This window comes from Hippichthys cyanospilos, chromosome 19, assembly GCF_059441005.1.
Source record: "Hippichthys cyanospilos isolate Australia breed blue-spotted pipefish chromosome 19, RoL_Hcya_1.0, whole genome shotgun sequence".
Taxonomy (NCBI): domain Eukaryota; kingdom Metazoa; phylum Chordata; class Actinopteri; order Syngnathiformes; family Syngnathidae; genus Hippichthys; species Hippichthys cyanospilos.
The window spans coordinates 6,500,064-6,527,649 of NC_142387.1; the positions used below are offsets into that span (position 1 = coordinate 6,500,064).

The 27,586-nt window shown below is 38.5% G+C and overlaps 5 protein-coding genes across 11 annotated transcripts; 3 read left to right on the forward strand and 2 right to left on the reverse strand.

The window, feature by feature from the left end:
• Positions 1–64: 64 nt before the first annotated feature.
• slc35d4 (solute carrier family 35 member D4) lies at positions 65–5,962 on the forward strand. Its single transcript, XM_088402490.1, has 15 exons — positions 65–268; positions 1,026–1,072; positions 3,140–3,217; positions 3,299–3,380; positions 3,468–3,545; positions 3,703–3,728; positions 3,843–3,894; positions 3,971–4,019; positions 4,268–4,313; positions 4,401–4,436; positions 4,507–4,541; positions 4,641–4,710; positions 5,220–5,313; positions 5,422–5,486; positions 5,766–5,962. Exons 1-15 carry the CDS (start codon positions 197–199, stop codon positions 5,824–5,826), a joined length of 891 nt encoding a protein of 296 aa, XP_088258616.1. The 5' UTR covers positions 65–196; the 3' UTR covers positions 5,827–5,962.
• rbbp8 (retinoblastoma binding protein 8) lies at positions 4,359–11,396 on the reverse strand. 4 transcript variants are annotated; one of them, XM_088402489.1, is made up of 20 exons: positions 11,290–11,396; positions 10,713–10,837; positions 10,509–10,551; positions 10,311–10,406; positions 10,048–10,139; positions 9,786–9,855; positions 9,463–9,638; positions 9,270–9,359; positions 8,992–9,059; positions 8,828–8,892; positions 8,491–8,620; positions 8,232–8,379; positions 8,048–8,136; positions 7,612–7,708; positions 7,392–7,520; positions 6,996–7,038; positions 6,549–6,636; positions 6,323–6,464; positions 6,145–6,253; positions 4,359–4,763 (listed from the first exon to the last, which is right to left on the reverse strand). In XM_088402489.1, exons 2-19 carry the CDS (start codon positions 10,801–10,803, stop codon positions 6,156–6,158), a joined length of 1,755 nt encoding a protein of 584 aa, XP_088258615.1. In that variant the 5' UTR covers positions 10,804–10,837; positions 11,290–11,396; the 3' UTR covers positions 4,359–4,763; positions 6,145–6,155. The 4 variants fall into 4 exon arrangements, with proteins under 4 accessions (XP_088258615.1, XP_088258614.1, XP_088258612.1 ...); XM_088402488.1 differs by having other exon boundaries at positions 8,491–8,695; XM_088402486.1 differs by having other exon boundaries at positions 8,048–8,133; positions 8,491–8,734.
• Positions 11,397–11,908: 512 nt separating this feature from the next.
• Positions 11,909–17,124, reverse strand: fam168b (family with sequence similarity 168 member B). Of its 3 annotated transcripts, XM_088402411.1 has the most exons (8): positions 16,983–17,124; positions 15,464–15,548; positions 15,296–15,379; positions 15,023–15,165; positions 14,908–14,932; positions 14,734–14,847; positions 13,581–13,711; positions 11,909–13,495 (listed from the first exon to the last, which is right to left on the reverse strand). In XM_088402411.1, exons 2-7 carry the CDS (start codon positions 15,531–15,533, stop codon positions 13,593–13,595), a joined length of 555 nt encoding a protein of 184 aa, XP_088258537.1. In that variant the 5' UTR covers positions 15,534–15,548; positions 16,983–17,124; the 3' UTR covers positions 11,909–13,495; positions 13,581–13,592. The 3 variants fall into 3 exon arrangements, with proteins under 3 accessions (XP_088258537.1, XP_088258534.1, XP_088258536.1); XM_088402408.1 differs by having other exon boundaries at positions 14,734–14,932; positions 16,983–17,123; XM_088402410.1 differs by having other exon boundaries at positions 14,734–14,932; positions 16,863–17,002.
• Positions 17,125–17,730: 606 nt separating this feature from the next.
• On the forward strand, positions 17,731–20,035 carry fbxo45 (F-box protein 45). The gene is made up of 3 exons (XM_088441860.1): positions 17,731–18,198; positions 18,343–18,699; positions 18,778–20,035. Exons 1-3 carry the CDS (start codon positions 17,878–17,880, stop codon positions 18,961–18,963), a joined length of 864 nt encoding a protein of 287 aa, XP_088297986.1. The 5' UTR covers positions 17,731–17,877; the 3' UTR covers positions 18,964–20,035.
• Positions 20,036–22,784: 2,749 nt separating this feature from the next.
• Positions 22,785–26,830, forward strand: nrros (negative regulator of reactive oxygen species). Of its 2 annotated transcripts, XM_088402176.1 has the most exons (4): positions 22,785–22,990; positions 23,930–24,047; positions 24,840–24,964; positions 25,088–26,830. In XM_088402176.1, exons 2-4 carry the CDS (start codon positions 23,943–23,945, stop codon positions 26,775–26,777), a joined length of 1,920 nt encoding a protein of 639 aa, XP_088258302.1. In that variant the 5' UTR covers positions 22,785–22,990; positions 23,930–23,942; the 3' UTR covers positions 26,778–26,830. The 2 variants fall into 2 exon arrangements, with proteins under 2 accessions (XP_088258302.1, XP_088258301.1); XM_088402175.1 differs by having other exon boundaries at positions 24,840–26,830.
• The last annotated feature ends 756 nt before the right edge of the window (positions 26,831–27,586 follow it).

The window sequence follows — 27,586 nt, forward strand, 5'->3', positions numbered from 1 at the left end:
CGAGTGACAGCAAGTTGTGCACACTGAATAGGCGATCTTTGTTTGACGACTTCTTGACGTGTCAGTGAGGTAAAAGCAGAGAAGTTTCAGGTTGCGAAATGTCAGTACAGTATCTACAGTACGTTGAAATATGCGAATAATATTAGTATACTAGTGTTTGCGCTGCAGAAGTCATGCTGCGTTTTAGCAGGTCGAAATGCAGTGGAAACGAAATTTCAGCGGCCTCGTCTTTAGCTTCTTTTTCATTGTTTCGTATTTCACAAATAAGGTGAGTACACTTCACGAATATCACGTTTTTAGAGGAAATGAGGACATTTGAACATTAAATAGCAATTTGGTTATAAATGGACAGTCCGTTTTGAGACACATTCACTTTGATCGACTTTTTTTCGTTAATGGGTTTTCACCGGCTAATTAAAAAGAAAGTTTCTACTTCCTCGTACAGTACCTTTGCACGTACGCACTGTACCTGTACCTATAGATACAATGTTAAGAATTTAGCAGTATTGTTTCTTTAAGAATGTTTCCGACTTCTCATTTAAATGAATAAAATGAATAATGTATACTTAAGAAAGCACAGCGGTAACACAAGTAGAGCATTTGAAAAAAAAGTTATTGTAATGATTCAGTGGATTATGTAACTTTAATTGGCATTTACGGTTATTTACTCAAATCTAATGTTGTATCTTAAAACTTTATGCATGTATTAAAACGAATCATAAGATTAGAAAATGAAATGGGTTTACTAGATTTAATTATAATGAGGGATGTGCAATTACCGTCTTCTTTGCCAGTAGATGGTGCTCCACTGCATTTTTTCAGTTATCTGGCATTGTGGTCATTGAAAAAGTGATTTATTGTTTTTATAAGTCTGAACCTACTTGTGGTTAAACCTACTTGTACTGTAAACTATTCTGAGCAACAATGACAATCAACTGTCAGATTCAATCAACTACTTTTATTGGCTTTTTATTTTCCATTTTTAGCAATGCAGTCACTTGTAACAACATGGCTCTGTTTTTCAGTTTGTCCTGTCTGTAATGAACTTCACCTATCCAACCTTATTTCAAGGGTGAGTCGTCTATTTTGTAATGGATATTTTATTTTTATTTTATTGCATCCATGGTTGAAATAATAGAACACAAATTTAACATGGTTGTATTTGCAAAATTCAGAGATGAGTAATTTGTTGGTATCAACAGACTCTCTGTCCATCAGTGACAGACCAACGTTTTGCTGACAGACCACCGAATATTGTAAAACTTTTAAAAACAACAGTAGATTTTGTCCACCATTTGAATCCATTTTACAGTATATAAGATCACTACCCGTCTCGCCTGTCAGTTGGTGACAGTTTGTCATCTCACCCAGTGGAATCTTCCATATTTCTGAGAAATATGTAAACTGCCATGTTCTTGGAAGCATGGAAGTGGAACCTCAGTCCAAACAAATAGCAAACGTACATACACAGACCCAAGATTAAAGAGCTGAGCTCTTCAGAACTAGAATGTAGCTGCTACTATTAAGGAAGAGTCTTTAACAAATTGCAATGAGAAACACTTTCTCTTCATTGAAGGTAACCAGCATAACTGGGATGCATTTACTTCCTTTTGTTGCATTGTAGTTACAGTGCCAAGTTAGTGATAATGCAGCATTGACAGCACAGTATTTAGCACAAGTATTTATCACACTTGATTGCGACGTTTTTTTTTATTGTTGGTCAGAAGGGTATTGCCAAAAGCCAAGCAAATGAGCGTAGCGACACGATATTTCATGTTCGGTGTGAATTTAGCATTATGCTGCATTCAGAACGAACGCAAAAACTCATTTTGCTGTGTTTATTCGCTAGACTTTCAGTCATTGGGTGTTAATTCTTGGCTTTTTCATATATTCGTGTGTGTGTGCGTGCATGTGTGTGTGTGTGTGTGGGGGGGGGGGGGGGGTGCAGTTTGGAGTGGATCAGGAAAGGAGAGCACCACTGAGAACTTACACTCCTTTTCTAGGATGTAGGGGAACCAATCGTTTCTCCTACAGCACCAGTTTTTCGCTTTGTGGCAAAACTCATCTGACAGAAGAAGAAAAAAAAAATCAACGGCACAATCAAGTGGCTGATACTGCACTGTAAATGCTGCACTATCACTCTTAGAACAGTAACTACAGTTCAAAAGCTGTTTTAAAAAAAGAGGAAGTAAATACTGCTCATAGCAGGTATTCTAAGTTCCTCCTCCAACTATTTACAAGCCAGGTGGGTGCTCTTGTTTTGCTCCGTTTTTGTATTGAAATTTCAGCTTTGCTACATAGCTATGAGTGTCTGCAAACCGGCCGCCATATTTCATTCCTGCCGTGTGAGTTGTTGAATGTTTGCGAAGCTGATTGGCTGTAGTGATATGAAGTGTGACAAATGTTAAAAATGTTTAACTTCTTACAACCAGGCAAAACAAATGGAATTTTATGTCGCATTCCGTGTCGCGTCACTCCATATGTGTCCTTCGCGTCACCCAACGCGCTATTGCACCATGATGCGCAAACTCCATAAACAAGAATTCAAAATGTGTTGTTTTTCCATCTACCACACATCCGGTTTGAACGCAGCATTAGTCGGGAAATGCAAAATAGACATTTTTGAACAAAGACATTATCTTGTAATGCTCAGCAAAACGTTGTTTGTACTTCTAGTGTATGTGACAAATGTTGTGTGCTCAAAATGTGAATTTTGTCCTATGTAACCGTTTCTGTGAATGGCCATCGAAAGAATGACTCCAAAGAATGAAGGCTATCTGAAACACAATCATGTAAAAGACCCCTTGTGGATATAATTTCTAATTGCAATCTAGTGCCAGGGATACACATTAAACCACTGTATGGCATATTTGTTGGTGAATGCATGCTAGCCATTGTGGTGTGAGTGTAGTGTTTTTTGTCATAAGGTTGTCTACCTTGTTAGGATGATTGTGTGAAGGTTTAGCTTTGGATTATGTGTTAGGATGATGGTTTGATTTTGTACTTGGAAACGATGACAAAATTGCCATTTACATTTGGCCGACGGACTGACGATTACAGTTCGAGTAAACCTCTAAAAATGACAGACCGTACTGTATATGACGGACCACCTCTGTAAAATTCCATGTCTTTATCTAAGATGGCAGACATTTATTGGGGCACTCCTGCTCCTACTTTCTGGCAAGCTGGGATGGGTGGAAATGAGCCGCATCTCCAGGTACACTACAAAAGGATCAAATTCAAGTACATCCGCTTTAGCAGCCCGGCTTGTGTGACCCATTTCAATGCTGCCTTTCAGATCAGCTGCCTTTGCCTGGTTTCCAGGCTCCCTCCTGTTTGTAGGAAACATTTATGCAGGATCCAGAGCTCTGTCACGTCTCGTGAGTCACATGCTGGTTTTTCACTGGGCCTTATAATGCAAAGTACGGAGTGATCGATTTAATAGTCCCGTTTGTCTCCCTTTGCAGGAGATTCCCTTCTTCTTCACTCTGCAGAACTCTTCCCATGTCGTTAGTTATGTCATCTTGAAGGCTGTTCATAGAGAGGTAACATTATGTGCTAGATGCTGTTTAATTGAGTACAGTGTTTCCATATTTTTCTCACCATACAGGACACTTAAATTCTTTAATACTTAAGAGGTTTTAGGTTAGTCTTAATAAACTTTGAACAACTCTACAATATCATTTGTCTCTCTAATCACAGAAAATTGAATGGCTGAAATTCATCAGGTATGTGATTTATTCTAAATTTGTTTTTATTTATTTGTCAATGAACTGTAGGGTCAGAAGGTACTTTTTTTTTAACACAAAAGTAAGATTCTGATCTGCTTCTTTCTCTGTTAGCGTGTGTCTCATGCTAATTTCAGCCATCAACCTCCCTGCCTATGATCCCCAGGTAACGTCTTGTTTTATTTGAATACCACATATATCATTATTTGTCGCTAAAATGACAGGATTGTTCTACTTTATAGTTTGACTTCACCGGTTACATGTGGGCCATCGCTCATCTAGTCTGTGTTGGTAAGTCTTGAATTTTATTTATTTTAAATCTGTTTGAGATATTTGTCAATTTTTGAGATTTTTGATATCCAAAGAGTGGGGGGAAAAAATATTAAATATTTTTGGACCAGTATGATTGGTATGCCAGTCACAAAAGAAAGCAAACATAAATATATAATAAAATACCACGCATGAGTTAAGCATCACTTTTGTGCATGCCTGAATGGGAACCGTGACTACTTTTAATGTTTGTTTGATTGCATTTTTAGGGGCTTACAGGGTGTTTCAAGTTCACTACAAATCCAGTAATCTGAGGTATGGGTGAGAATATTTGATTGCAGTAGAAGATTCAGATTCTAATTTGCCACAACTTTATTTTTCCTTGCAACATTTCTGGTATAGCGACATTGAGCAGCAATGTGTTAACTACTTGTTCAGGTAAAAACAAGCCATTCAGAATAATGCATTTTAACAAGAATAGAGACTAAAACAGAGCTTTTTGTAACAGCGTTCTGCTTTTGGCAATGGCCGCTCACCCTACAGGTGAGAAAGATCTAGTTCCTAACACGTTTGAGCGTGTTCTTCTCTGATGTTGTACAGTGGCAATTTGAAATGTACCCCACGACCTTTGCTCCTTCACAGGTGACCTCACAAGTGCCTTGGAATTCCCCTCTCTTCAGTCCTACTCCTTTCGCGGAGGCTGCTGTGCCAGGTGATCTAACATATCCAGTCATTTTAGCAGAGGTGGTTCTTGGTGACAGACAGCTATACAGACAGACAGACAGACAGTATATAAATATAATATACTGTATCTATAAAATGCTCACATTTAATGGAAGGAGCTGAACAGCAAATTTACAAAAGATACTGTATACTGAATTATTAGCTTCTAAGTTTTTTCTGCAGCCTGCTGATAACTCTTAGCTCAATGGCCATTGCCCTCTGAAAACATTTTTTTAATAACTGCAAATCACATTCAACAAAAGTAACGTTATTTTAACCTATTCACTGCTAGCCAAACTTAAAAAAAATCTTAAACGTCTATAGCCATCAATGGCAATGAATGTTAAAGCATTAACGAGTGACAAAATGTGCACTTTGCCATGTTTTTTGCACAAGTGATGTACAGGTAAAACGAATAAATGATAGCTGTTGGATTCAGACTTAGTTGGAAAAGAAGAATGAATGGATCGCTGTATTCACTGAATTGTCATTTCACAGTGCCTTGCTGGGATTTTTGCTGCTCTTGGCCACAGTCAAATTAAAAAGTGGCCTGTCCCTCCAACACTTTGCTGTGTGGATATTTATGTCCAAGGTAAAACCAAAATATACAATTAGCAAGTGCTCACTTGCGCTAAGAGACAAATGTGATACTGTACTCAATACTTCAGCACAATATAAATAACTCTATTATTTGTACCAGGTTACGGCCATGTTCCTGTCACCTCTTATTTTCTATATGGACATGAATACCCCTTCGATAATTTGGTAAGTGGCAAATAGCTGACACATATTAGAAAAGTCCCCTCTAAAAGAGTTGTGTATTTTGATTTTTTTTTAAACACTCAATTGCAGTGTTTCCCAACCTTTTTTTGAGACAGTAACTAGCATACTACATATAGTTGAACAAAGATATAAATTGTAAGTAACAATTTCACTAGAGTGAAAATGGGGCATTTTTTTGCATTTCATGACACATTGAGAATCATTGTTGGGTACTTCCTGTTTTTTTAATTAAGCTCCTTTCATGTCATTTTTCAATTGCAGTATGGCAGTAAGTCATGTGAGTGAGGCTTTGCTGGTATATTTTGAGAGAGAAACGCAGTAATGTCACCACTTCTGGATGGACCAAAAATCTGCAAATTCTAAACAAATGTTATTCATATTTGTTGTATTTTAATATTTGTACTTCCTTATTGTTACTGTGATAAGATACTGACCAAATAAAATATTTGTTTACATAGTCTCATTTGTATCTTTATTTTAGAGGTAAAAGATGAAAACAATTGTCATTATTAGTTACTCTCAATTTAAATGTAAGGCTGAAAGGGAAGAAAAGTAAGCTTTCACATTTCATTTCACAAAATAATATTTGTGTTATTAATAATAAAATGACAATGTACAAAATGGTGCAGTTTGAACAGACCTGCTTTGTGCCTAGCTCTTCTGCTGGCTATTCTTTGGGGAGAAGAGAGCATTGAGAGGCTGTTTTCTCCTTAAACGAGACTGCTGTGTTTTTTCCTCCCTTATATAACCTATAAAAACAGAGAGCCTGGTCACATTTCCGCCTTTCTCATTTTCAAGAACATGAAATAGTCCGATACCTCTTTCAATGCAAGTTTGCGTAGATGGGAATCCGACTTCCCAGAAGTGCTCAGGAGTGTTAGAAGGAAGGAAGCGATGGCGGTGCCGAGAGCATTCGGACAATTTCTTCGCCTTCTCCTCCTCTGGGAGATAGTTGTAATACTGGCAGGGGGAGAGTCAAAAACAGTATGTTGATATTTAAAAGCGCAATGAATGCTGTGTAGGCGACATGCAAAAAAGACTTACAACTTCACATTCTTTGCAAGTGGTGCCTTTTAATTTCCTTCTCTCATCTTTCTTGCGGACCACTGCCACGTGTGGAAATGTTGGGTGCCTAGACCAGAGGCAAACTTTTCAACAATATGACATAAATGAGGTCAAATGTGCTTAACCCATACATAGGTGGTATTTTTTTCATGAAAACAAAAAGTGTGATAACTTATTATTTATTTTACTTTCAAAATATTCAGCCATATCATATGGTACCTTTCATGACTTTTTCTCTACTCTTTGGACAGTAAAAGTGAAAAAAAAGGACAAATACCACCAAATGGTTAATCCACAACATTTGACATGAAATACAAGTGTGAAAATAAGATGATGGTATTTCATCTACAAAGTCACATTGATGTAAGCAAACATCTAAGAAAATCTCAATTTATTGGTAGTTGGTAGCATGAAAAGTTTTCTCACTGCATTTTCTGCACTCGGGGAGAGTTTTCTGGAGACTCTTGTTCTATTTGGAGAGGTGGAAAAAAAAAAAGACAGAAACTTCTGAAATATACAAATGCGCACACACACACACACACATATAGTTTCATATGTTTCACAAACACAAACTAGAAATGACAAATTAGATAAACCACTGTTAAATTCATGAAAATTGAAGTTTTTTTTTTATTGAGTAGATCTTTCTTTTAAATGATCATTGTTCCTTTTGGGGGTGAAATTTTGTGCATCAAAAGCACTGTATGTGTGGTATTGGTACAGGTGACCACTCAAGAGTTCAGAATTCATACTGGTATCGGTCTGGAAAAAATAGCATTAAACATCCCTAAAAACAGATGCTAGTGGTGAGTGTGTATGTACCATCTTCTTCCTCCTGCTCCTCCTCACGGGGGTGACCGGCAACTTGTGAGCTGTTATAAGATATGTACTCCTCATGGGCAGTGGCCTCAAACATTCGATCCAGGCTGTCGTTTGCCTTGTCACCAATTCCTTCGGGAATAAAATACAAGAGTCATTCTTCAGAGTCTGGATTTGACAATAAATGTTGAAACTGCCCAGAGAAGGGATTCGAGTGCATCACCTGACACATGGTGTTCATCCTGAGCTTTCTCGCGTCTAGCTTGGAGGACACTGTGACTGATCCAAGTGCAGTCGCTATCAAATAATTCTTCATTGTGCTTGTTAACACACACAAAAAAAATCTTAATAAGTCAAATCATTTATCATATTTTTAGATGTAATTCCAGAAACACAAAGAGATTGTTATGAGGACGACGCCCCTCCTAAAAAGGTTTACTGTATACTGTAATTGCCTAGAGGTGCCTTAAGATGGCAACAAAGCATTATTTGGTACTTGTAGCACTGGTGCAAATACAAACTTGACTTACTGGTGAATTGCATTCATAGAAATAGCAATGGGTTCAACTGCAGCTCCTCACAAAGTTACATTTTTATCTCTTCCTCCAAGTTGCTCAAGAGGACGCTGCCCCAATTTGTGTCATGTGATTATACTGTACCTCATCTGTTCCTCGGTCACTGTCATACATGGAGAGGGTGAGCGCAGGGTCAATGCTCCACATATTCTCCACTTTGTGCTTCATCTCTGCTGAAAGAACAGGATTTGCATGATACAATTAGAATTAAACGATTTTGAAAAGGCTGAACATGTGCAAGCGGGACAACAACAGCAAGGCAAGTTACCATCCTCTTGATGAACATGTTTGTGTGGAGCATTCTGGACCTGAAGGTGGTTTTCTTTGTGTTTAGCTTGTTCTTTAGGTCTTATGTTCGGCTTCTTAAAAGCTGGACTTCCACTATCAGCACTTTGGGGTTGGTTGAGCGTTTGAAACTGTTAAAGAGATTTTACAATCAGGGCTTACATACGATCTAGCTGTACATCTAGTAAAAACAGAATGTTGATGTTGGCATATAGCAACATATTTTGATGATATTAGCTAACCTTGCTGCCAGGTGGCTCATTGGAGCTTTGAGTGCTGATGGTCTTGCAGTTTTGTTTCATCACCTGGTCACACCTTTTGCTCTTCTCCAGCCCCTTTGGTTCATTGTCTTCCTTTGTGATTTTTTCTTTGCTGAGAGATTCGATATCATTCAGCTTTTTACCACAAGAAAGAACAGCAGGTGACATTCCTGTGGTTGAATCTGGACTTTGGATGGGTGCGAATGACGAAGAGTTACGATGAGGCCTCCACAGGGTGACACAAGTAAAATTTGAATTGTGAAGGTTGTTTTCATAATATTTGATAAATTGTATGTCAGAAATATTTTTTAGCCCTTACTCTAGATGAACATCAGACAACAAGGGAGATTTTGAACTGTATCGCTTTGCTGCAGCTGTGGTTTTCTGAAAAGAGGAAATGAATATGAAGGTTAAGTGATTTGTTAAGTGGTTTTATTTTTTTTTTCTTTGAATATTTACTATGAAGGGACGAACACAACTTACCATATGACATGTGTTAATAAGTTCAAGGCCACATGTTTCTGCTATCACGTTCTCATTCTCTTCCTCTTCTGGCATTAGACCCACAACCAGTGTAACATAAACCCACAGATCAAAATTTGAGGATAGACATTTGACAACATTTCCTTGATTGGCAATGGGAGCAACTAACATCCAACATGTTTATTTAACAGTTTTTCATTTTTATGGTTTTAGATTTTTGTACATCTCAGAAATAATTTTATGACACTAACTTACAATACTGCTGAATCAAAGCTTACCTAAAATCAGAGCTGTTTCCATTTCACACGTATTTGGAACAAACACGTGTGCAGGTTTAATGATTTTTGAAGCGTCACTTGAATCTTTGTCTAAAAAAAAAAAAGCACACAAATACAAAATTTCACCTTAATTTTACCTGATGTACTACTTCAGATACCTTAATCAGTTCAAACATGAATATTTTTAAGTTACCTTTGAAGAGTGATCTGCTGAACTTGAGTGAGGGCTCAAAGTCAACATGTTTGCTGTTGCTCATGAATTTACGTTTCTTCAGTTTGATGGCCACAGGAAGTGAGCTGGCCAGGACCGGTGAGTCTGGGATGATGCCATCTTCGTGGTCTGGGGAGAGGGCCACCTGTGGTTCAGAGCTAAAAGCCACAACAATATCACACACCTGCAGAGGTCAGCTAGGGAACTGAAAGTTGGCGCTTACAACTAAAATTAATTCACTAAAGAGCCAAGAGAGCAAACAAAATCAAACTTGTGTGCATTTATTTTTAAGAAATATGAATCACCATGTCTTTAATATTTGAAGCTCAGTGCGCAGTTTGTGGTTTTCATCCTCCAGGCAATTTCTTTCATATTCTGAGGTAGGAAAAAAAATATACAGTATTGTCAATACTGATATAAGACAGATGCCATATAATTGTTTTGCATTGGTTTGTTTTATTGTATTAGTAAAATAGAGTTTTTCAGATATAAAGTGAGAAGTACAAAAGAGATATATACGTACATACAGTATATACAAACACACAATAAACACACACAAGCGCTCACTCAGTTTGGTGATGGTCCGCTCGCTATTATCTCTGCAGTTTTTCAAGTTTTCTTGCAAGATTGCACATCGTTCACATTCTTTTGTTCTCAGCCTGCAAGTAGCATAAAAGGTGGTTAGTCTTCACCTTGTGCCACTACAGAGCTTTCTGCATGTTTTATATTCTACTTTTATTAAACATCATCCTGACAAAAATAAGTGTTAACGTGTGTTGTATAGGCTTCTTCAAAACAGGATGCAAAAATGTATCGGTCTTTGGGATTACTTGTCTTCCAAGAGACTGTTGGCATCCTGCAGAGTTTTGGTTTGCTCCTTCAGCTTCTGGTTCTGAGTATAAAACAGCTGAAGACTCTCTGCATCTCTGTGACCAACACAGTCAGTTTGGCTTGGTTAAATGGGAATTAAAATGAAATAATCTTGATGGTGTTAATTCTTTAAAAGTAGGGTAAAACACTATACTCACAGACGACGATCTTTTTTCAACCTGCACACTTTTTCCTCAAGTTCTAAAAGCAGAAACATCCAAATATAGTGTCAAACAAACACAGTTCGACTACAGTGGCAATCATCTATGTCATTACAGATTTAGAATATGAGTTTAACGTAATTTCTCTATTTCAATGAGGTCAGGAACTGACATGTTTTTGACAGTGCAAAGATGTGTTACCCTGAAGTTCTTTTTGGTGGCATTCCCGTAGTTGTATCCATAAATTGTGAAACGGGTCATCTGGTTTGGGTGTGTTTGTTGGGCTGCTCATCCTAAACTCGCTGCAAACTCAGACAACATCAGTCCTGTGTGCCCAAAATATTTGACTCAGTGGAAGCACATTCTTAGTGTAACACTTTCGGCACGAGGAAAAAAAACAAATAATTCATTATGTACTGTAATTAAGTATTTTTTCTGATAACTGTATTTTGCTTCTTTGTTTTCCTGACAGTACTTTTACTCATTCGTATTTGAAAACAGAAAATGCATCTGTACTTTCGCCTCCCCATTGGCTTGTTATTTTTAACTTACTAGGACGACGACACAATGTGATAAAAAAAATAGACTATTAGAAATCAGAAGTTACCATTTTAAAAACAGTCTTGTTGTTGTTACACAACAAAACACAAACAGGAAAGTTATTGGAACATTTTCTACACAACTAGTTAAAGTGTACTATTTACAAAAAATGACACACCAGACTCTACACGGATATTCAATGACAAGAACGCCAAGCTTTTTATCGGCTACTACTTACGTCAATTCCATATGTCGTATATAGCATTGAATTAATGAGAATGTTGTTGACAAAAATAAATTCCAAATTCGCGCGCCGAAATGAATGCTGGAGAACCTATATTTCGTTCTTCTTCGTATTCCTTACATCGTGTTAACCAATAACTATGGGGCAATAGCGCCCTCGATTAATCTGGAATGGTACTGCTTTGATTACAAAAGCGCGAGTTTTATAAAACAAAATACAATAATTTTCATGATCGTTTTTTAGATTGTACCGCATTCTGACATCAGTTTTAAAATTTTCAACATTTTTGCTTTTATGATATCAATATTTATTGTTTGCTGTATTGTTTGCATTACATTTGATATCAGACTTCTCAGCAGTTTTATTCTTCACTTTCCTTTATATCATTCTCAAATCTCACTTCAGTTTCATCTTCGTTACTTTTTAGTTTTAATTCTTGCCTGTTCTTTAAAAAAAGTACATTCACCACATTTCTTAACAAAAAAGGGCTCAATACAATGTTAAATGTCAACGTAATTTAAAGCCAGGCATTTGATGCAACAATCAAATGATATGAAATGAACATTTAAATATTCAACAAACAATATTGTCATCAAGGATTGCAACAAGCAAGTTCATTCTTATATTTTTTATTTTTGCTCCTTTATTTAGAATACAAAACAAGAACCAAAATAAAAGTAACTTACAAAACAGATTATTGAACTCAGGCGACATCGTAAAGCAAGTTTGGGACAGTGGTTTTGAGGAGTCAGCTGATGCTACAATGGCAAGCAATGTCAAAAACAGCTTGGAATTACTTAGTGCTTTCCATCAGTAGTGCTATTTGCGGATGCAGCTTAATAGTAATGGGCTTCTTCAACTTTAGTTATTAGCAGTGGTGTAGTCAGGTCTCCAGGCTGCCCCTAAATGGTGCCATTTTGCCCCTTAATGTATGAGGCATTGCAACGCAAAAACAAAAAATCTATTTGCACATGAGTGACCATTGCATTTGCTGATTTAGTCCTGAATATTTATTGCTGACAAGCTTCTTCTCCACAATCTACCCAATTGCCCAAAACAATAAAAATGAGTAGAAATATGAATTACTTTGCAAGTCAATTTACTATTCATCTGTGCTCCTAAAATTATATGTTCACTGTGCACATAGTGGGAAAAAAAAGTTACTCTGGAGCCCAGGGTGTAGTGTTTAAACTTACTTGAGAACAAACTAAAGGAGACAATTCAATAGCCTGTATGACAGCTTTTCTTTTTGTATCCAATTAAAACACACACATGAAATAGTTTCTGCATGTTCACTCTATAAATACTGTCGGTGTCCTTGGATGAAACAGATCAGTTTTCTTTCAAACATTACCCAAAATGGTTTCATGCAGAGACCAAAATGCTTCTTCAGCCTGAGCATGAATTCAGAACTCTCCTCATTAAGATACTAATGGGACTGACAACTTTCAATGATTTAGTCAGAACAATAAGCAGCCGCAGCCACAAAGTCCCTCTCCTTAAAATATGCTAACGGTCAAACACAGTGCACGTACTGCATCACTGAAAGTATAGAATAAAACGAACAAGCGCCACTTAATTAACACAAAGCTATGGAAAAAAAAAAAGTTCGATTCTGCACACGATGATGCAGTGTTGCCATTTTTTGTTTTTTTTTGCATGACAAGACTTCCTAGCTTGTTTCACATTTAAGATGGGGCGACTGGCAAGTCAGCATCGGGGATTTATTACTTTTAACGTCCTTTGGATGTGCTCCTTTTGAAGGAGTTTTTATCTGTCACAGCAGGTCGATTGAGCTAGCATTACTTAACATATCAACATACAGAAACATGCATTCAACATCAGACGCATCTCCAAAATAGCTGGGGATAAACTACTCCGAACTCCAATTTCACCACAAGCTAGTTAAAACTCTAAAATTTGCATGACAGCCTGCATAAATAACCGCATGGAGGCTTAGGCCATTAGATGTGAGATATGCAACAGGCTTGTGGGGGGAGGGGGGGGGGGGGGGTGCAGCGTGGAATGAAACCTAATTCCATTAGGACGCCTCTGATCCCCTTTCTATCCTAATGGACCTATATGATTTTAGATTCACATTATACTGGAAGAAGACAAACTGGTTGCAGATGCTGGCAGAGTTGGTCCACCACCGCTAAAAACACTGGAGTGGCGTGTGAATGCATATCTTCTACCTCACCTGCAAAATCACACACACATAGATACATAACATGAAAAAAATCTGCACTTAGTGGACATGTTAACTGTCAATCCGCCATACTCACTCTGCTTTGACTTCACCACTGGGGGGGCACATAGCTGTAGCTGTGTGTGCCGGCGGGCCGATATGTGGGCATGGTGACAGGGTGCGGGGCGAGAGCAGCGGGTGCTGGTGACGGAGTCGACAGCAAAGTTCCTGATGTCCGGCAAACGCAATCAATATCATTGTGAATGCAGAATTTTGACTTCAAACAAAGCTGAACTGTACAACAATAAAATCTCATTTGATTTGGCACACATCTTTTTCATATTAAATGCTCCCACCGGATTATACATGGATGCACAAAACTATTTCGTCAAGTTGCAGTAAGTAAGCAAGCAGTAAGCAGGTAAACAGTCAAGTTGGGCAAAAAAGTGACAAATACTTTGGTTAATGCTGCACAATTGCTATTGTGGCACAGTAACTACAGCTCAATAGCTGCTAGAAGAAAAGAATACTGCATATACCAGATATCCCAAATTCCTGCTTTACCCCAGATTTGAAAGCTCAGGTGGCTGTGTTTGAGTGTCCGCAAACCAGCTGCCATGAGTAAAACCTGTCCCGTGTGTGACATTGAATGTTCTTGAAGTTACCTGGCTGCCATGACACAAAGAGCAACACAAGTTAAATTGATTTAACTTTGGCGAACAGTCGCTGCAGGTGCATTCTCCATGCCACCCAACAAACATTCGCTCCCTGTTGCACAAACTTAATTGATTGCAATTTTAACGTGCTACATTGGTGTCACAATGAGATTTAAACTCATCATTACAAAGTTAAAACTCGTCACGACCACTTTAAATCTTGTCTTGGATCACACACACTTTGACGCTGACAGCTCGACAGGTGCTGTTCCGACTTATCACTTCTTAAAAGAACTAAGCTTACATAAATGATCTCACAGGTAAAAATCCATGAGGAAATATTTGTTTTTAATGAATAAAAACATTTTTTTTAACTAAATAATTTAAATATATTTGGTTCTCAGTATAATAAAGAATGCCAGCAATTTAAGGAAATGAATTATACACAAAAACAGTGAATAAAAATTGCTTTTTAAAGGTGATTCAGGGGAGGGGGTTGAGCACAGATGTGTGTAATACACAGGATCTCACAGTATTTGTCATGTTTGGGGCTCATGGCCTTGTCAAGCACCGGGCTATACTAAAGCTACTCACCAGCTGACATGGCCATCGTGGTGCCAGCCACCATGCCCATGGCAACCCCATTGTTACGGGGAGGAGGGATAGATGGGGCATACATGGCTGCCGGCATCCCATTGGGCTGGACCACTGTTGTGTGATGGATCACGTGAGGTGGAGCCGCGTACAGTGGCTGTGTGAAATAAGTACCTTGCTGCTGTGAAGGTATCAGCGCCTTCATCACACCAAGTAGAACATTTTATTAGACAGTGATTTATTGGTGTGTTTTAAAAGCCAGGTAACAACACCACAAAGTAGTACATACCTGTGCATAAGGGTTATGTTGGGGGTAGGTGCTCCTGACTGGGTATACAGCAGCTGGGTATGGGTTAGGGGAGGACGAGTATGGTGGGACAGTTCCGGTGTTGGGAGAACAGGACACTTTAAATGGCGCACCAGGGGCGTAACCTACATCACAGAAATTGGCAAAGGATCACAGACAACTCACTGTTCACATCTACATATCTACATCACATCATCACATCTACATATGTAGATATGAATGAAGAAAATAGACAAAAATTGCTTGGATAGATACCACTTGAGAAGGCCGGATTTGCTCCTTGGTAGACATTTGGAGTGTATGCTGGGGCAGCTGCTGCGTAACCAACTGGGAAGCCAGCTATCGTTACAAACAACAGATACGACAACATTAAATAATTGCAAATTATCATTATTTAAAACATTTATGAGGCAAGTACCATACCTGGGTAGCCTATACCCTTGGAATTGGTGAAGGGGACCCCTGTTGGTGCAGGGCTGTACACTGGATTCATTATAGCCACCAAATCCTGAGGGGAAAAAAAAATCTGTAAATCTATATGCAGTATACATTTTTCACAATGTTCCTCAGAATACAATGTCTACACATTCTAGTTAAAGGCCAGGGGTTATTTGATAAAAACATGTTTTTCTATCCATAGGAAATATGACCAATAACATACCCTATACAATTCAAAGGGGAAAAACTGAAATCCCTCAAAACAAAAGTGAAAAGGTATACCTTATATAAAAAGGTAATAACCCCCAATTGAAAATGTGCCTGTGTTCAGAGTTACCCAAATACTATCAAATTAACGTAAAACTCCAGTGAGCATCTCCCACCATCTAAAGCGTAAAGAATTAAACCCAAATAAGTCATCTTTTGCTTCGTGGAGTTTTGCTGTTTTTTAATAACAGGCATCGGATGGATGTCACTGTTCAAAGACATCCCAAAAGAAAAAAAAAAGCATAAATATCTGACAGAGTCTGTGGGAGTGCAAAGTGCAACCAGATCATTTTGTTTTTCCTGATACGATGTTGTTATCCTTTAACGCTAAGTAACACAGGTGATTAAGACAGACAGACAGACAGACAGACAGACAGACAGACAGACAGACAGACAGACAGACAGACAGACAGACAGAAAGAAAGAAAGAAAGAAAGAAAGAAAGAAAGAAAGAAAGAAAGAAAGAAAGAAAGACGCGCGTGCCCTCTAACGGTGGCTATTGTGCACTGCGCGACAGCTGAGACGATGACGGCGCTCGGGAGCTAAAATGACTACACACGTCAGTTACGCAGTTGTGGAAATCAAAATATACACTAATCGTGTCTGAAGACACAATGCCACAAAATGCAACGTTACATGCCTATTATTAAATCTTTTTTATAAATACGAACAAACATATACCATCGCAATTTTCAGCCATAAACAAACGGAGGAATTCGATTAAAACGATAAGAAGTTGACTGCAGACGGACTGTTTGTACATTTTACTTCAAAGACGACGAGGGATCGCAGTTTGATGTGCGTTATTGGCGTTATTTCAAGCGCGGTTGGCTTGTACTCCCTGCCGAAGTGAAGATGCTGTGGAGGAATTTCGGCAAGGTGTGCGAAGGTGAACCCATCGACGCTTTGTTATCATTAGCTAGCTTCAACGCGTGAACCGAACTAGCGGTTTAATCTCAGTTTTTCATTTGTACTTTGCAACGAGAAAATAAAATAGTCATGGTATGTAATTTTGCAGGTGATGGGCATGCATTCAACCTGTCTGGCTATGCAAAGAAAAAAACAACAACAACAACCTCTGGAGAGAGTGCACAGCGGCCAGAAGGAGGCAGCTTACCGCCAGGCCGCAACTCAGCAGGCAGCCAGCCGGACAGCTGTGTTCTGCACCACTGCTTGTCCCGGAATGGCACACGACACAACGCAAAGCAAAATGCTGTAAACAAATACAATAACTTACTAGTAGACGTTATTTCCGTCAGCAAATACGCTTCTTTGAGTCCCCGATGGCAAATAAAATGAAGCTGGCTGGTGTTTTGCTCCCAGATGCTGAACTCTTTTGAGTGCCCCGCGTCACTTCCGTGTAGTGTCACGTGATTAAGGGTGATAACGTATTTAGATTTAGTAAATTCATATTTTTGTTGTTCTTAACTATTACGGTTATTTAAAAAAAAGTATCATAACAACAAAGCAGTTTGTTTGTTTTTCAACAAAAAAAGTTATTCAAGTTATTCTCAGGACGTGTTGCGAATTTATTCAGGATTGTTACACTCAGTATTTTAGGGATTGCGTGTCCTTATTTTGGAAAAAATACAATAAAATTTATTCATTGTTTACTATATGTATTTTTTCTTATATATGACTGGATTGTTATCAACGTTATTGATGTGTTCGCTAACGTAATCCTTGACAGAATTTGTGCAAAAAAAAAAAAAAAAAAGATTACAACATTTGCCGACGACAGCTCAACGAATGCCACGGGGCGTGTTGTGACGTCAGTGAAGGTCCTCGCATAAAATAAAAACATTTAACTGTGGCGGCAAATTCGTGTTGTTTCTCCACTCTACCACAATCAATTAAGTATTTAAAATATATAAATAAAAATGATAAAGAGTTATTTCAACTACAAAAGCTGGATATGATTTTATTTATTATTTGTGTAGTTTTGTCTTCTAGGACTTTCCGCATCATTTCCCGTCAGCGGTTGAACTGGAATCGGGATCCATACTGTTATGATTCCAGTGGCACCCATGTATATTGTCAATAGCTAAAATGTCGAAATCAAATGAATAATTCGGGGTCATTCTGTGTTGTTAGGTGACAGTTTTCACTCGTTTGCGAACGGTGGGACTATTATGTCGGGCGCGGCCGGTGGAAGCTCAGCTTGTCTGGGCGCAGCAGCAGGAGCTAGTTGCAGCTCCGCCAGCCCTCACTACGCTGCGGCATCCGGGGGAGGAGCAGGGGTGGCCGGGAGGCTACCTGCTCGGGTCCTGGAGCATATTTTCTCTTATTTAGAGCTCGCCGATTTGACTCGATGCGCGTTGGTGTGCTGGCATTGGAACAATATTCTGGCCGATGAAAACAGCGAGGTATGGCGTAGCCTGGGTGCTCGAACACTAAGCGATGAAGCTCTGCGGTCTGACATTCTGTGCAACCTCCCTTCATACAAGGGCAAGGTGGGTTTATCGTTTGGGTCTCATTGGGAGACGTGGGTCATCACCAAGGTTTTTGATCTGTTCTATGACTTCTACAGGGTTAAGATTTCGAATCTCGATCCCGGCCTCGTGTAAAATAATATTCCAAATCTAATTTGTTTCCAGATCAAATCGTTCCAGCACGCTCTGAGCTCCCATGACTGCTCTCGCAACGTGTACGTCAAGAAGAATGGATTCACCCTGCACCGCAATCCTATCGCCCAGAGCACAGATGGAGCACGGGGCAAGATTGGTTTCTCTGAAGGGCGCCACGCCTGGGAGATTTGGTGGGAAGGCCCACTGGGCACGGTGGCGGTGATTGGCATCGCTACCAAGCGGGCATCTATGCAATGCCAAGGCTACGTGGCCCTATTGGGCAGCGATGACCAGAGCTGGGGCTGGAACCTGGTCGACAACAACCTGCTCCACAACGGGGAGGTCAACGGGAACTTCCCACAGTGTAACAATGCACCCAAGTATCAGGTAGAACCCACTGAGCAGTTATCTATGTATAAGGTTTAACTGTTGATTAACAGCATCGCCTAATTTTGTTTCCTGCAGATTGGAGAGAGAATACGAGTGATTCTTGACATGGATGACAAGACCCTAGCCTTCGAGAGGGGTTTTGAGTTTCTGGGAGTAGCATTTCGGGGACTGCCCAAAGCCTGCCTGTTCCCTGCCGTCTCTGCAGTGTATGGCAACACTGAGGTCACTATGGTGTATTTGGGGAAGCCACTGGATGGCTAGGATCTGTATTTAACTAAGGGTTGTGAAGGCCAAATCAAGTACTGTTGACATTTCAACATCGCCTCAGCAGCTCATGAATCCTGAGTCCGAATTTTGACTGTGAAAAGGACTGTGTGTTTATTTATGTCAGTGTGGAAAGTAACACTTACAGTTTCGATACCAGGCCACGTTTTACATGTAGGACATTAAAACACAGAATACAAACAGTTATTTTGCAACTCAGTGCTGAACACAAATTTGACTTCTGCTTGAAGGTTTGGATTAACTATTCAACATCAGCCTGCGGCAAACACTACATCGCTAAATAGTAAAATATTAAAGCTTGCTGTTGTATGACTTCAGCAAACATTTCATTGTGTACCAATCTATTATATACCTTCCCTTGTTTATTCTGAATTATATTTATGCCACATCAACACCACGATTTAGTAGTTCTGCATGAAATCAGTCATTTTGAAAGGAAGTCAACTCAAAAGGGTTCTTTCCAATAATATGTTCTCTGTGCCCCCGCTAGTCTAAACATAGAATTCAGATGTATGTCATGTTTGTGCAATAACTATTAAGGGGCAAAATCCACCCATTTTTGCCTGTCTCAGAGGCGGCCAGTGTGCTGCATGCTGTTGACTGAAAATGATGTCACAATTGTTCAGAACTCAGGTAACAACCAAAAATCATTCACATTTTTTCTGAATTTGTTGTATGACAGCATTGGTCATTACCTGCGCCCTGAGCAGCTGTGATGCCATCTTCAGTTGACAGCAAGTGGCATAACGGCTGCTCTCTTGAGATGGATAAAAACAGGAAGTTGTTCATGCCTAATTTATATTCCACAAGTGGAATATTAACCAAAATACTGTATTTAGACAAGTGTGGCTGCATAAAGAAAACCAATGTTAAAAGATTTTTGAGTTTACTTCCATCCAGTAATGGTGGAAAAAGAATGTCATGTCAGTGTGTCCAATTTTAGTGTGCAACAATGGTATTACACTATTACTATTTATTTCAGTTTTATCTATGGTACTTTTCTGTACGGTTTAAAAGTTGAAGAATAAAGTAATATGGTGCCACTAGATGTATCGCTACTCTAACGGTCTTCTACGGAACTCACTGAAATGGTGTTTACTCATTTTAAAAGACTGAACTCGTGAATTATTTATTAGGATCTGTCGTTTTAGAACGTTTCCACAAGAGGTCAGTGCAGCGATTGTCTTGTGCAAGCTATTTTTGCAAACTCCATAAATTTCTCCCTTTGAATTTGGATCAAAGCATTCAGAGGTGGCAAAAGTACACACATGTAAATGAACGACTCCTTTACTTAATTCGTACAAAGTAAAAAAGAAAGACAGTAAGGTCCATAAAAAAACGGTTCTGTACCCTTATCTTACTTTGAAAATCATCTAATATTTTCCATATTATAATTGCAACATGACAGATTCAATGCAGGCGATTTTACCCTGCTGCTACAATAATAAACCAATGAAAATATGTTGCTGGGTATATTTAAACACCAAACATCAGTAAAAAAAGCACTGCAGGCAATTATCTTCCATACCCTTCCTACACAAACTACTATTCCTCCTCCTCATTCCACAAAAATAGAATGCAGATTTACATATTGTGCTGTTCCTCATCACAGCCTTAATCCCCGAAGCTAAGCAAACAATAATGCCTAAGAATAATTTTTAGTCAACACAACATTAGACATGCTCTGATTACAGTTTCTCCTAATAACTACTTTTCACCAACTTCATCACTTCTTGTAGTCATGTCCCTGAAACAAACATAACAACAGTATAAACAATTAAAGTAAAAGTATAACCCTGTAGAATATTAACTAAAATGAGTACTATAAATAAAAATATAGTAATTGAGGCACACACAAGAAAACCAAAATGTATTTGCATGGAAATTAACATATTAAGAAATTGGACGACAGCTACTTTGTATTACACAGACAAAACAATGAGGTAAGCTACAACTGCATCAAAACAATAACTACTAAAAATACTGCAAAAAATGATCATATTGAAAATTAATTTAACAGTGGTAACTCATTCAATGCCAATCTTTAAAATAGATCTTGTATAGCTGTCATTGGAGCCCTGAAAAATGGATCTTTAACGTCCCAAGTTGTCATTGACACTGAACGGAGTTAAAATTGGAAATGCACATTTGCCAAGTGGTTACTTGTGAGCGCACCCACCTCAAAATTCTGAAGCTAAAAATTCAAATCTGTGCTCCAATTCCCCTACCTGTCAATAAGGTTGCGTTCAAAATTGCCTGTATACTGTATGTGTGAATGAGTATGCCCTGATTGGTTGGTGAAAAAAACAGAATGTATTCTGCTTCATCCAAAGTCAGCGGAGGATGGATGTTGACCAATTGATGGGCCAACTCATTTTTTATTACTGTAATTATAAATATCGTATGTCGAATAAAATATTGGCATTTGTTAGCTCCCAGTGCATTTTAATAGGTGTCTAAATGGGGATTTTCACTTTTCACAGGCTGGCATGGTCACTATTCCTTCAGAATAGCAGTCATTGACAGTAAATATATTCTATTTAAAATAAAAAAAAACCTTTCCTTTTTGTTTAGTAGAAAGCATTGCATAGCACAATGCATGAATTTATGTCATAAGTATTTGTGTTGCTAGTAATTGAGTCGGTTTTATATTTGACACATGTATATTTAATCTATGTTGCCCTTTGTATTCCATTTTTTTTTCTTAAAGTGTGAATTTAGGTTATGTGGAAAGTAATGACATCCAGGTTGATTATTTGCACAACTTCCTTGCTTTGCTCCCCTAATCATTGCTGTAAAAACTGAGATTTCTTTGTTTTGAATGGCAGGTCTGCAGAATGAGTTTATTTTACTAAATGCCAGTGTGCTTATTGGAGTACTGTACATCCTGGTCTTGCCAATGATATCTCAAGTGTTTGGGTGGGATGCAATTTACTTTGCTGTTTTACTGAAGGAAACCGAGAATGTACCTAATATAAAATACAACATATCAATGAATAGTTTTTTCATGATACTATACATCTTCATTATTCATATTACCACGAGATTAACTATATTAAAATATTTTGGTATGGTATTGTAAATTAAGAGGACACCGACAGAGTACAAAATGTATATCACACGCAATTTTCAACTGAGGGTGTAAATGCATGCTTAGACACCCAAGTTCTCATAATTCCTATGCAATATGTACAGGAGAACAATTGGTGTTGAGATACCAGCAAGCCCAAAAAAATAAATTCACCACAAGGTATCACGTGCATCTGTTGCCACACTTATGACCTATGCCCCGCAAGGCACTTCACTTCCCGATTCCTTGTTCCCTATTTTTGCTCTTTGGGATGGATACAAAGGATCAACAATTTGGGTCAAAACTCCAGAGGCAATAATGGAAAAATCACCTGGAGTGAAGATTTCTGCTTAATGTAATTCACTCTTTCTCACTGCCCTGTGTGTCTTTCTATGAGGTCAAACAATAGCATTGAGACTACAAGTGTTCAATTCATAGCATCCATCCAATAATTCAATACTAGCAGTTCTTTCTATTGTAACAGCAGGCCTCAAACCCAGCAGGAAGGGTGTGAACGTTGACTGGTTTCCTCTCCAGTTGGCTGATCGAAGCAGGCCGAGAGTGTGTTAAAGAGTGCAAAGGGTGTATTCTCTCAGGGTTTGTGTGGTGGCAGCTGCGCTCACAACCACAACCCTTAATATGTGAGATACAATGCTTGGGCTCTGGTGAGAAGAAAAAAAAAAAGTTGAGCAGCACTTGCCTTCCTGTGGTCCCTTGAGCTTGAGAACCTCTCTCTGATTGCAGCTTGTCCATGTGACTTGATTTCCGTTGCATGCTTCCGTGAATAGTAAAACAGAGGTGTCGCTGCTTCTGCGAAGAGGACAGCACATGAAGATCACGCTCGAGAACGCGTACTACGGCGGAGAGGGAGGCAGCGATATGATCAGGGGAGCAGGCAACAGTGGCTTGGGGGATCCACACCTAACCACCACTGTAAGTTCATGCATTATGCACTTTTAATATCGGAGCACTAACAAATATGGACAAAGAAGCAATCATAATGATTATTTATATGTGTATCTTTTGATGCACATTGTTGATCTCATTCTCTAGTCTCATAATATTGTTATCATAGGTTTATGTTTTTTCGAAGAAATACAATTTCCAAATTACTCAGAAAATCACAAAGTGAAATGAATCAAATTAAATAAAGATTTTTATATCAAGATTATTAAGTAGAATGCACAAGAGGGCATTCATTTCAGAGCAAGTTAATATTGAATATATTAGATATTTTAAAATGTAAGATTATTATTATGATGTAGCATATTATGTATAGCATGGTATTTTTTAATTGGGTATTTTTCTTACTTACCTACACAGTTGGTTCAGTGTTTTCATACAATATATAGGAAAGCAAACATAAATCCCAATTTCTGACTAAAAACTGTGTTTTTTCTTGTTTTCCAAAAACATTGAAATATCATTTCACCCATTATGATGTTACCAACAACAAGTAAATTAAATGTATGATGGGATATGATCACAGAGAATAATATTAGTGGCAATCACAAGACAGATTAAAAATTTGGTGGTTTGAAAATAAGACAAACTATAAACGATAAATAGGCACATTTTATGAATTGTAGTATAGATTATTTCACAGTACAGTATATCAAATTTGATATGATGTGAGGGTTTAGCGGGTTTTGGCGTTATACATAATGGCATAAGATGCCAGACGTATGCCACTATATTACAACAGTATACTATGTAATATATATTACTCTATTTTATTTTAAGGTATTAACTAAACACCTTAAAACAAAAGACACTTAAGGTGCTGTTCAATTAGAAATTACATTTTCAAAAATTGGGGGATGATAGACCGTTCTGTAAAATGACCTCTTTCTTTTCTTTTCTATTCAACAGTGACGATGTTAAAATGTTAGTTCACAGCTCCTCCTCCATTCTCTTTTACTTATTACTATCCACGTGGACCATTCTTGCACCAGCCTCAAGTCATCCACAACGCACTCAGTGCAAGATGGTAAGCTTCTTCTTTTCATACAATTTAGTGAGTTACATACACTAGGATTCTTACTTGGACATGGGTCCCTGGATAGAAAAACACAATAGAAATGTTTTTAAGTTTGTTTTTGCTTGTGCGATTACTACCTCACGTCTTGACAAGCTTCTGAAGTTTCAGTTTAGTAGATGACACAACATTTGAGATTTTATATACACATATGTATATATGTATGTATGTATGTATGTATAGAATATAATATACATATAAACTATATATAAATATAAATTGATGAAGTAAACACACAGCTTGATAAGTAAGGTGACATCGGTTACATTTATTTGAACAGAAAATGCAAAACTGGCTTTTTGTCTCAGCTTTTTATCTTGCATTTAGTCAGGCGTTATTCAGACAAAATATATGTGCATTCAGAGTGTGTGGAATTCAAGAGTACTGTGCATGTATGCTCAATGGTGCTGTAACGTATCGCCGCCATGTTTGTGCACAAGTATGTGCATTATATGTCAATGACGTGCCGCAAAAACCAAAATAATGGCAATTAAGTTATGTTACTACTACAGGCCATTTTAGAAGGACTTTGGAGGACTAAATGGAACACTCCTAAAATGGTTGAATTCTTACTTGGAGCAAAGGAGTTATTTTGTGAACAGTGGAAGTTTTGAATATTATTCAAATATCCATAACGTAGAGTCCCTCAAGGGTCAATCATTGAACCCTTTTCGTTAAACCTGTGGCTCATATTCTTCAGAATTAAAAATCTAAGCATTGTGTGTTCTCTCTCCCTCTCTGCAGACACAAAGAACAGCTCTCTGCAACAATAGCAACCTCACGTCAGTACCTGTGGGACTACCAGTCAACACTGAAGAGCTTCATCTCAATCACAATCTCATCAAAACACTACAAGGCGACGCTCTTCAGTATCCCTCCCTCACTACCCTCAGTTTAGCCTGCAATCACATAGAGCTATTGCATGCAAACACTTTTCAGTATTCCATGTTGTTACAAAGTCTTAATTTGGCAAATAATAATCTGTATAATAGCTACCTTGAAACCAGCGATGCTTTAAAAACACTGTCCAGGATCAAATCTTTAGATCTATCAGAGAATACGCTTGATGAAGAAATGACTGCTGTCCTTCTTCAAAATCTAACATCGCTGGAGTACCTAAATCTTTCGGGGAATCTCTTACGCCGCCTGGATGAGACTTCCTTCAGAGATCTTCACCAGCTCAAAGAACTTGACCTGCAGAGGAATCTCCTGTACGAGATTGATGATGCCTTTGATGGTACTCCCAGATTACAACGGCTCAACTTGGCTTTCAATTATCTACCTTGCTTGACTGACTTTGCCATGACCCAGCTGGTGGTCCTCAACGCCAGCCACAACTTCATCGAGTGGTTCATCTCCAGGCAGGACATCAATGTCACTTTTCAAATAGAGACGCTTGATCTATCTGATAACAAACTGCTATTCTTTCCGTTCTTACCCAATGTGAACCGTTTACGGAATCTGTACCTGTCACACAATATTTTGAGTTTTTATGAGCACCTGTTGGACAGTGCCATGTATCCCAACTTCACCACGACTGTCAAGTACTACAACTTGAGGAGGAACACTAACAACATCACGGCTAAACTGTGGGACGATAGCCTTCACGGCGACATCTCCTCAGTGGAGATTTTGGACCTACGAGGAAACCAGTTGCAGTACTTCCCTCAGGGATTTATTCACAAAATGCCATTCCTGTCTAGACTCCAAATGAGCTCCAATTGTTTCAAAGACTTAAATCTAACAGCGGAGCATTTCTCTGGAAGCTTGTGTGAGTTGGACATTAGCAACAACAGACTGAATGAGATTGTAGCGGACGACTCAACGCTGAGAACTCTTAGCAATTTGACATACCTTAACATTAGCCTGAATGATCTTGATTGCTTATCCTTGGGTCGACTGTTTAAGTTGCCAAACCTTGGGTCGGTGGACCTCAGTTACAACAACATAGGAAAATGCCTTCCTGAGGAAGTTGAGTCCTATGCAAGTGTAACACTGAATACCACAGTGAAATTAAGGCAGCTTTTCCTAAAGGGATGCCACCTGGAAAGAATTCCACCTTCTGCATTCTCTGGGCTGTCTCTCACACATTTAGAACTATCTGATAACCCGGGATTAAGAGGCATAGAATCGATCAAAAGTCTAAGCGCAACGTTGCGCCACTTAGGTTTGGGAAACACACACTTTAGGGATTTAGACTTTGCAGATTTTCTAAATCTGAAGTCTCTGGATATTTCATGCAACTTCCTCACACATCTTCCAGCTTCAGTCTCACGTATGGATTTAAAACAGCTGGATTTGAGGGATAACAAGCTGTCCACTATTCCCTCAGCCCAGGCCAACATATTGGCCTCTACACTTGACACTGTTTTCCTCACAGGAAATCCATTCAACTGCTGCCAGACTGAGTGGTTTAGGACATTTACAACAACAAAGACAATTCATATAGTGGGACAGTCAGACATTGAATGTACAGATCTCTTCCGAAAAAGCAGCATCCAGCATTACCAGTCATTTTTATGTTATGAAAAAGATGAAGAATCTATTTTTTGGTACATTCTCCTTCTTGTACCCGTTTGCGTTTCTTTAGTAGGTATTTTAATCATTTTATTTCTCACGCTTAAGCCAAAGGTGATACAGAAACCAATCAAAAAGAAATATTTTAAACCAACGTCCTATTGATGATTTATGCACCCAAAATACAGGTTAAAGCAGCATAAAGCATAAAGTCTCAAAACAAAGCCATTGTCATAATAGGCAGGAAAATTGCCTGATTGTCAGAAATAAAGTCAAACTTTTTTAAATTTGTCTTGGGTAATCAAATCATTTTTAGGTATACTGTTTGTCGAGCATTCATAACGCGTTCTGAGGGAATTTACTAGGAATGGGAGAAGGTCTCAAGACATCTTGATATTAGAACGCCAAAAGATATCTCTACACCAAATAATATATGAGTACGACCCCCTTGCCATGCTTTTATTTTGAAGTGGTTCCTGGCTGTGTATTCTAATGACGTGACTTGACTGATTTATCTATGAATGAGTCATGAGTCTCGATTCCCGATGAAAACAGCACAACATTCTGAAATCACATTCAATCGCCAATTCAGAGTAGTAAAATTGACTTAATTACGCTAATATTTTATTGTACGGCATCTGTAGCTAACATTTTAGTGCGGCATCCCGCATAAGTTAGTCACTAGCTAGCTGCGCTACAGCACTCCAGAGACCAGTTGGATTACTTTTCATAGGCAGTGGAAGATGCTGACTTCCTGATGCGATGCTATTGCTAATGATAACTATTGAACACTGAGTCAAATGTGTCTTGTGTAGTTTTTACATCATTTTGTCGAGAAAAGATTTCAGCTGCCGCTGAAACATTAGCCTGACCCTTCTTAAATGTTTACATTTTCATGCTAAATCAATAATTTTCTTGTAATCTGCCAGTAACAAAAAAAGGAAAGAGAAAACTGCAAAATTGATATCAGGCAT

Excerpts from the sequence above, each read along its gene's own strand:
- slc35d4 (XM_088402490.1), top strand. The coding sequence starts at position 197 with ATGCAGTGGAAACGAAATTTCAGCGGCCTCGTCTTTAGCTTCTTTTTC. Across the intron at positions 269-1,025 it reads TTTCGTATTTCACAAATAAG|TTTGTCCTGTCTGTAATGAA; the intron begins GTGAGTACACTT and ends TCTGTTTTTCAG. Across the intron at positions 3,218-3,298 it reads GAAATGAGCCGCATCTCCAG|ATCAGCTGCCTTTGCCTGGT; the intron begins GTACACTACAAA and ends GCTGCCTTTCAG.
- rbbp8 (XM_088402485.1), bottom strand. The coding sequence starts at position 10,803 with ATGAGCAGCCCAACAAACACACCCAAACCAGATGACCCGTTTCACAAT. Across the intron at positions 10,407-10,508 it reads TTGAAAAAAGATCGTCGTCT|AGATGCAGAGAGTCTTCAGC; the intron begins GTGAGTATAGTG and ends TGTTGGTCACAG. Across the intron at positions 9,639-9,785 it reads CTTCAAATATTAAAGACATG|CTCTGAACCACAGGTGGCCC; the intron begins GTGATTCATATT and ends TGTGGCTTTTAG.
- fam168b (XM_088402408.1), bottom strand. The coding sequence starts at position 15,533 with ATGAATCCAGTGTACAGCCCTGCACCAACAGGGGTCCCCTTCACCAAT. Across the intron at positions 15,166-15,295 it reads AAATCCGGCCTTCTCAAGTG|GTTACGCCCCTGGTGCGCCA; the intron begins GTATCTATCCAA and ends TCTGTGATGTAG. Across the intron at positions 13,712-14,733 it reads CACGATGGCCATGTCAGCTG|GAACTTTGCTGTCGACTCCG; the intron begins GTGAGTAGCTTT and ends GCCGGACATCAG.
- fbxo45 (XM_088441860.1), top strand. The coding sequence starts at position 17,878 with ATGTCGGGCGCGGCCGGTGGAAGCTCAGCTTGTCTGGGCGCAGCAGCA. Across the intron at positions 18,199-18,342 it reads TCCCTTCATACAAGGGCAAG|ATCAAATCGTTCCAGCACGC; the intron begins GTGGGTTTATCG and ends ATTTGTTTCCAG. Across the intron at positions 18,700-18,777 it reads ACAATGCACCCAAGTATCAG|ATTGGAGAGAGAATACGAGT; the intron begins GTAGAACCCACT and ends TGTTTCCTGCAG.
- nrros (XM_088402175.1), top strand. The coding sequence starts at position 23,943 with ATGTTAGTTCACAGCTCCTCCTCCATTCTCTTTTACTTATTACTATCC. Across the intron at positions 24,048-24,839 it reads AACGCACTCAGTGCAAGATG|ACACAAAGAACAGCTCTCTG; the intron begins GTAAGCTTCTTC and ends CCCTCTCTGCAG.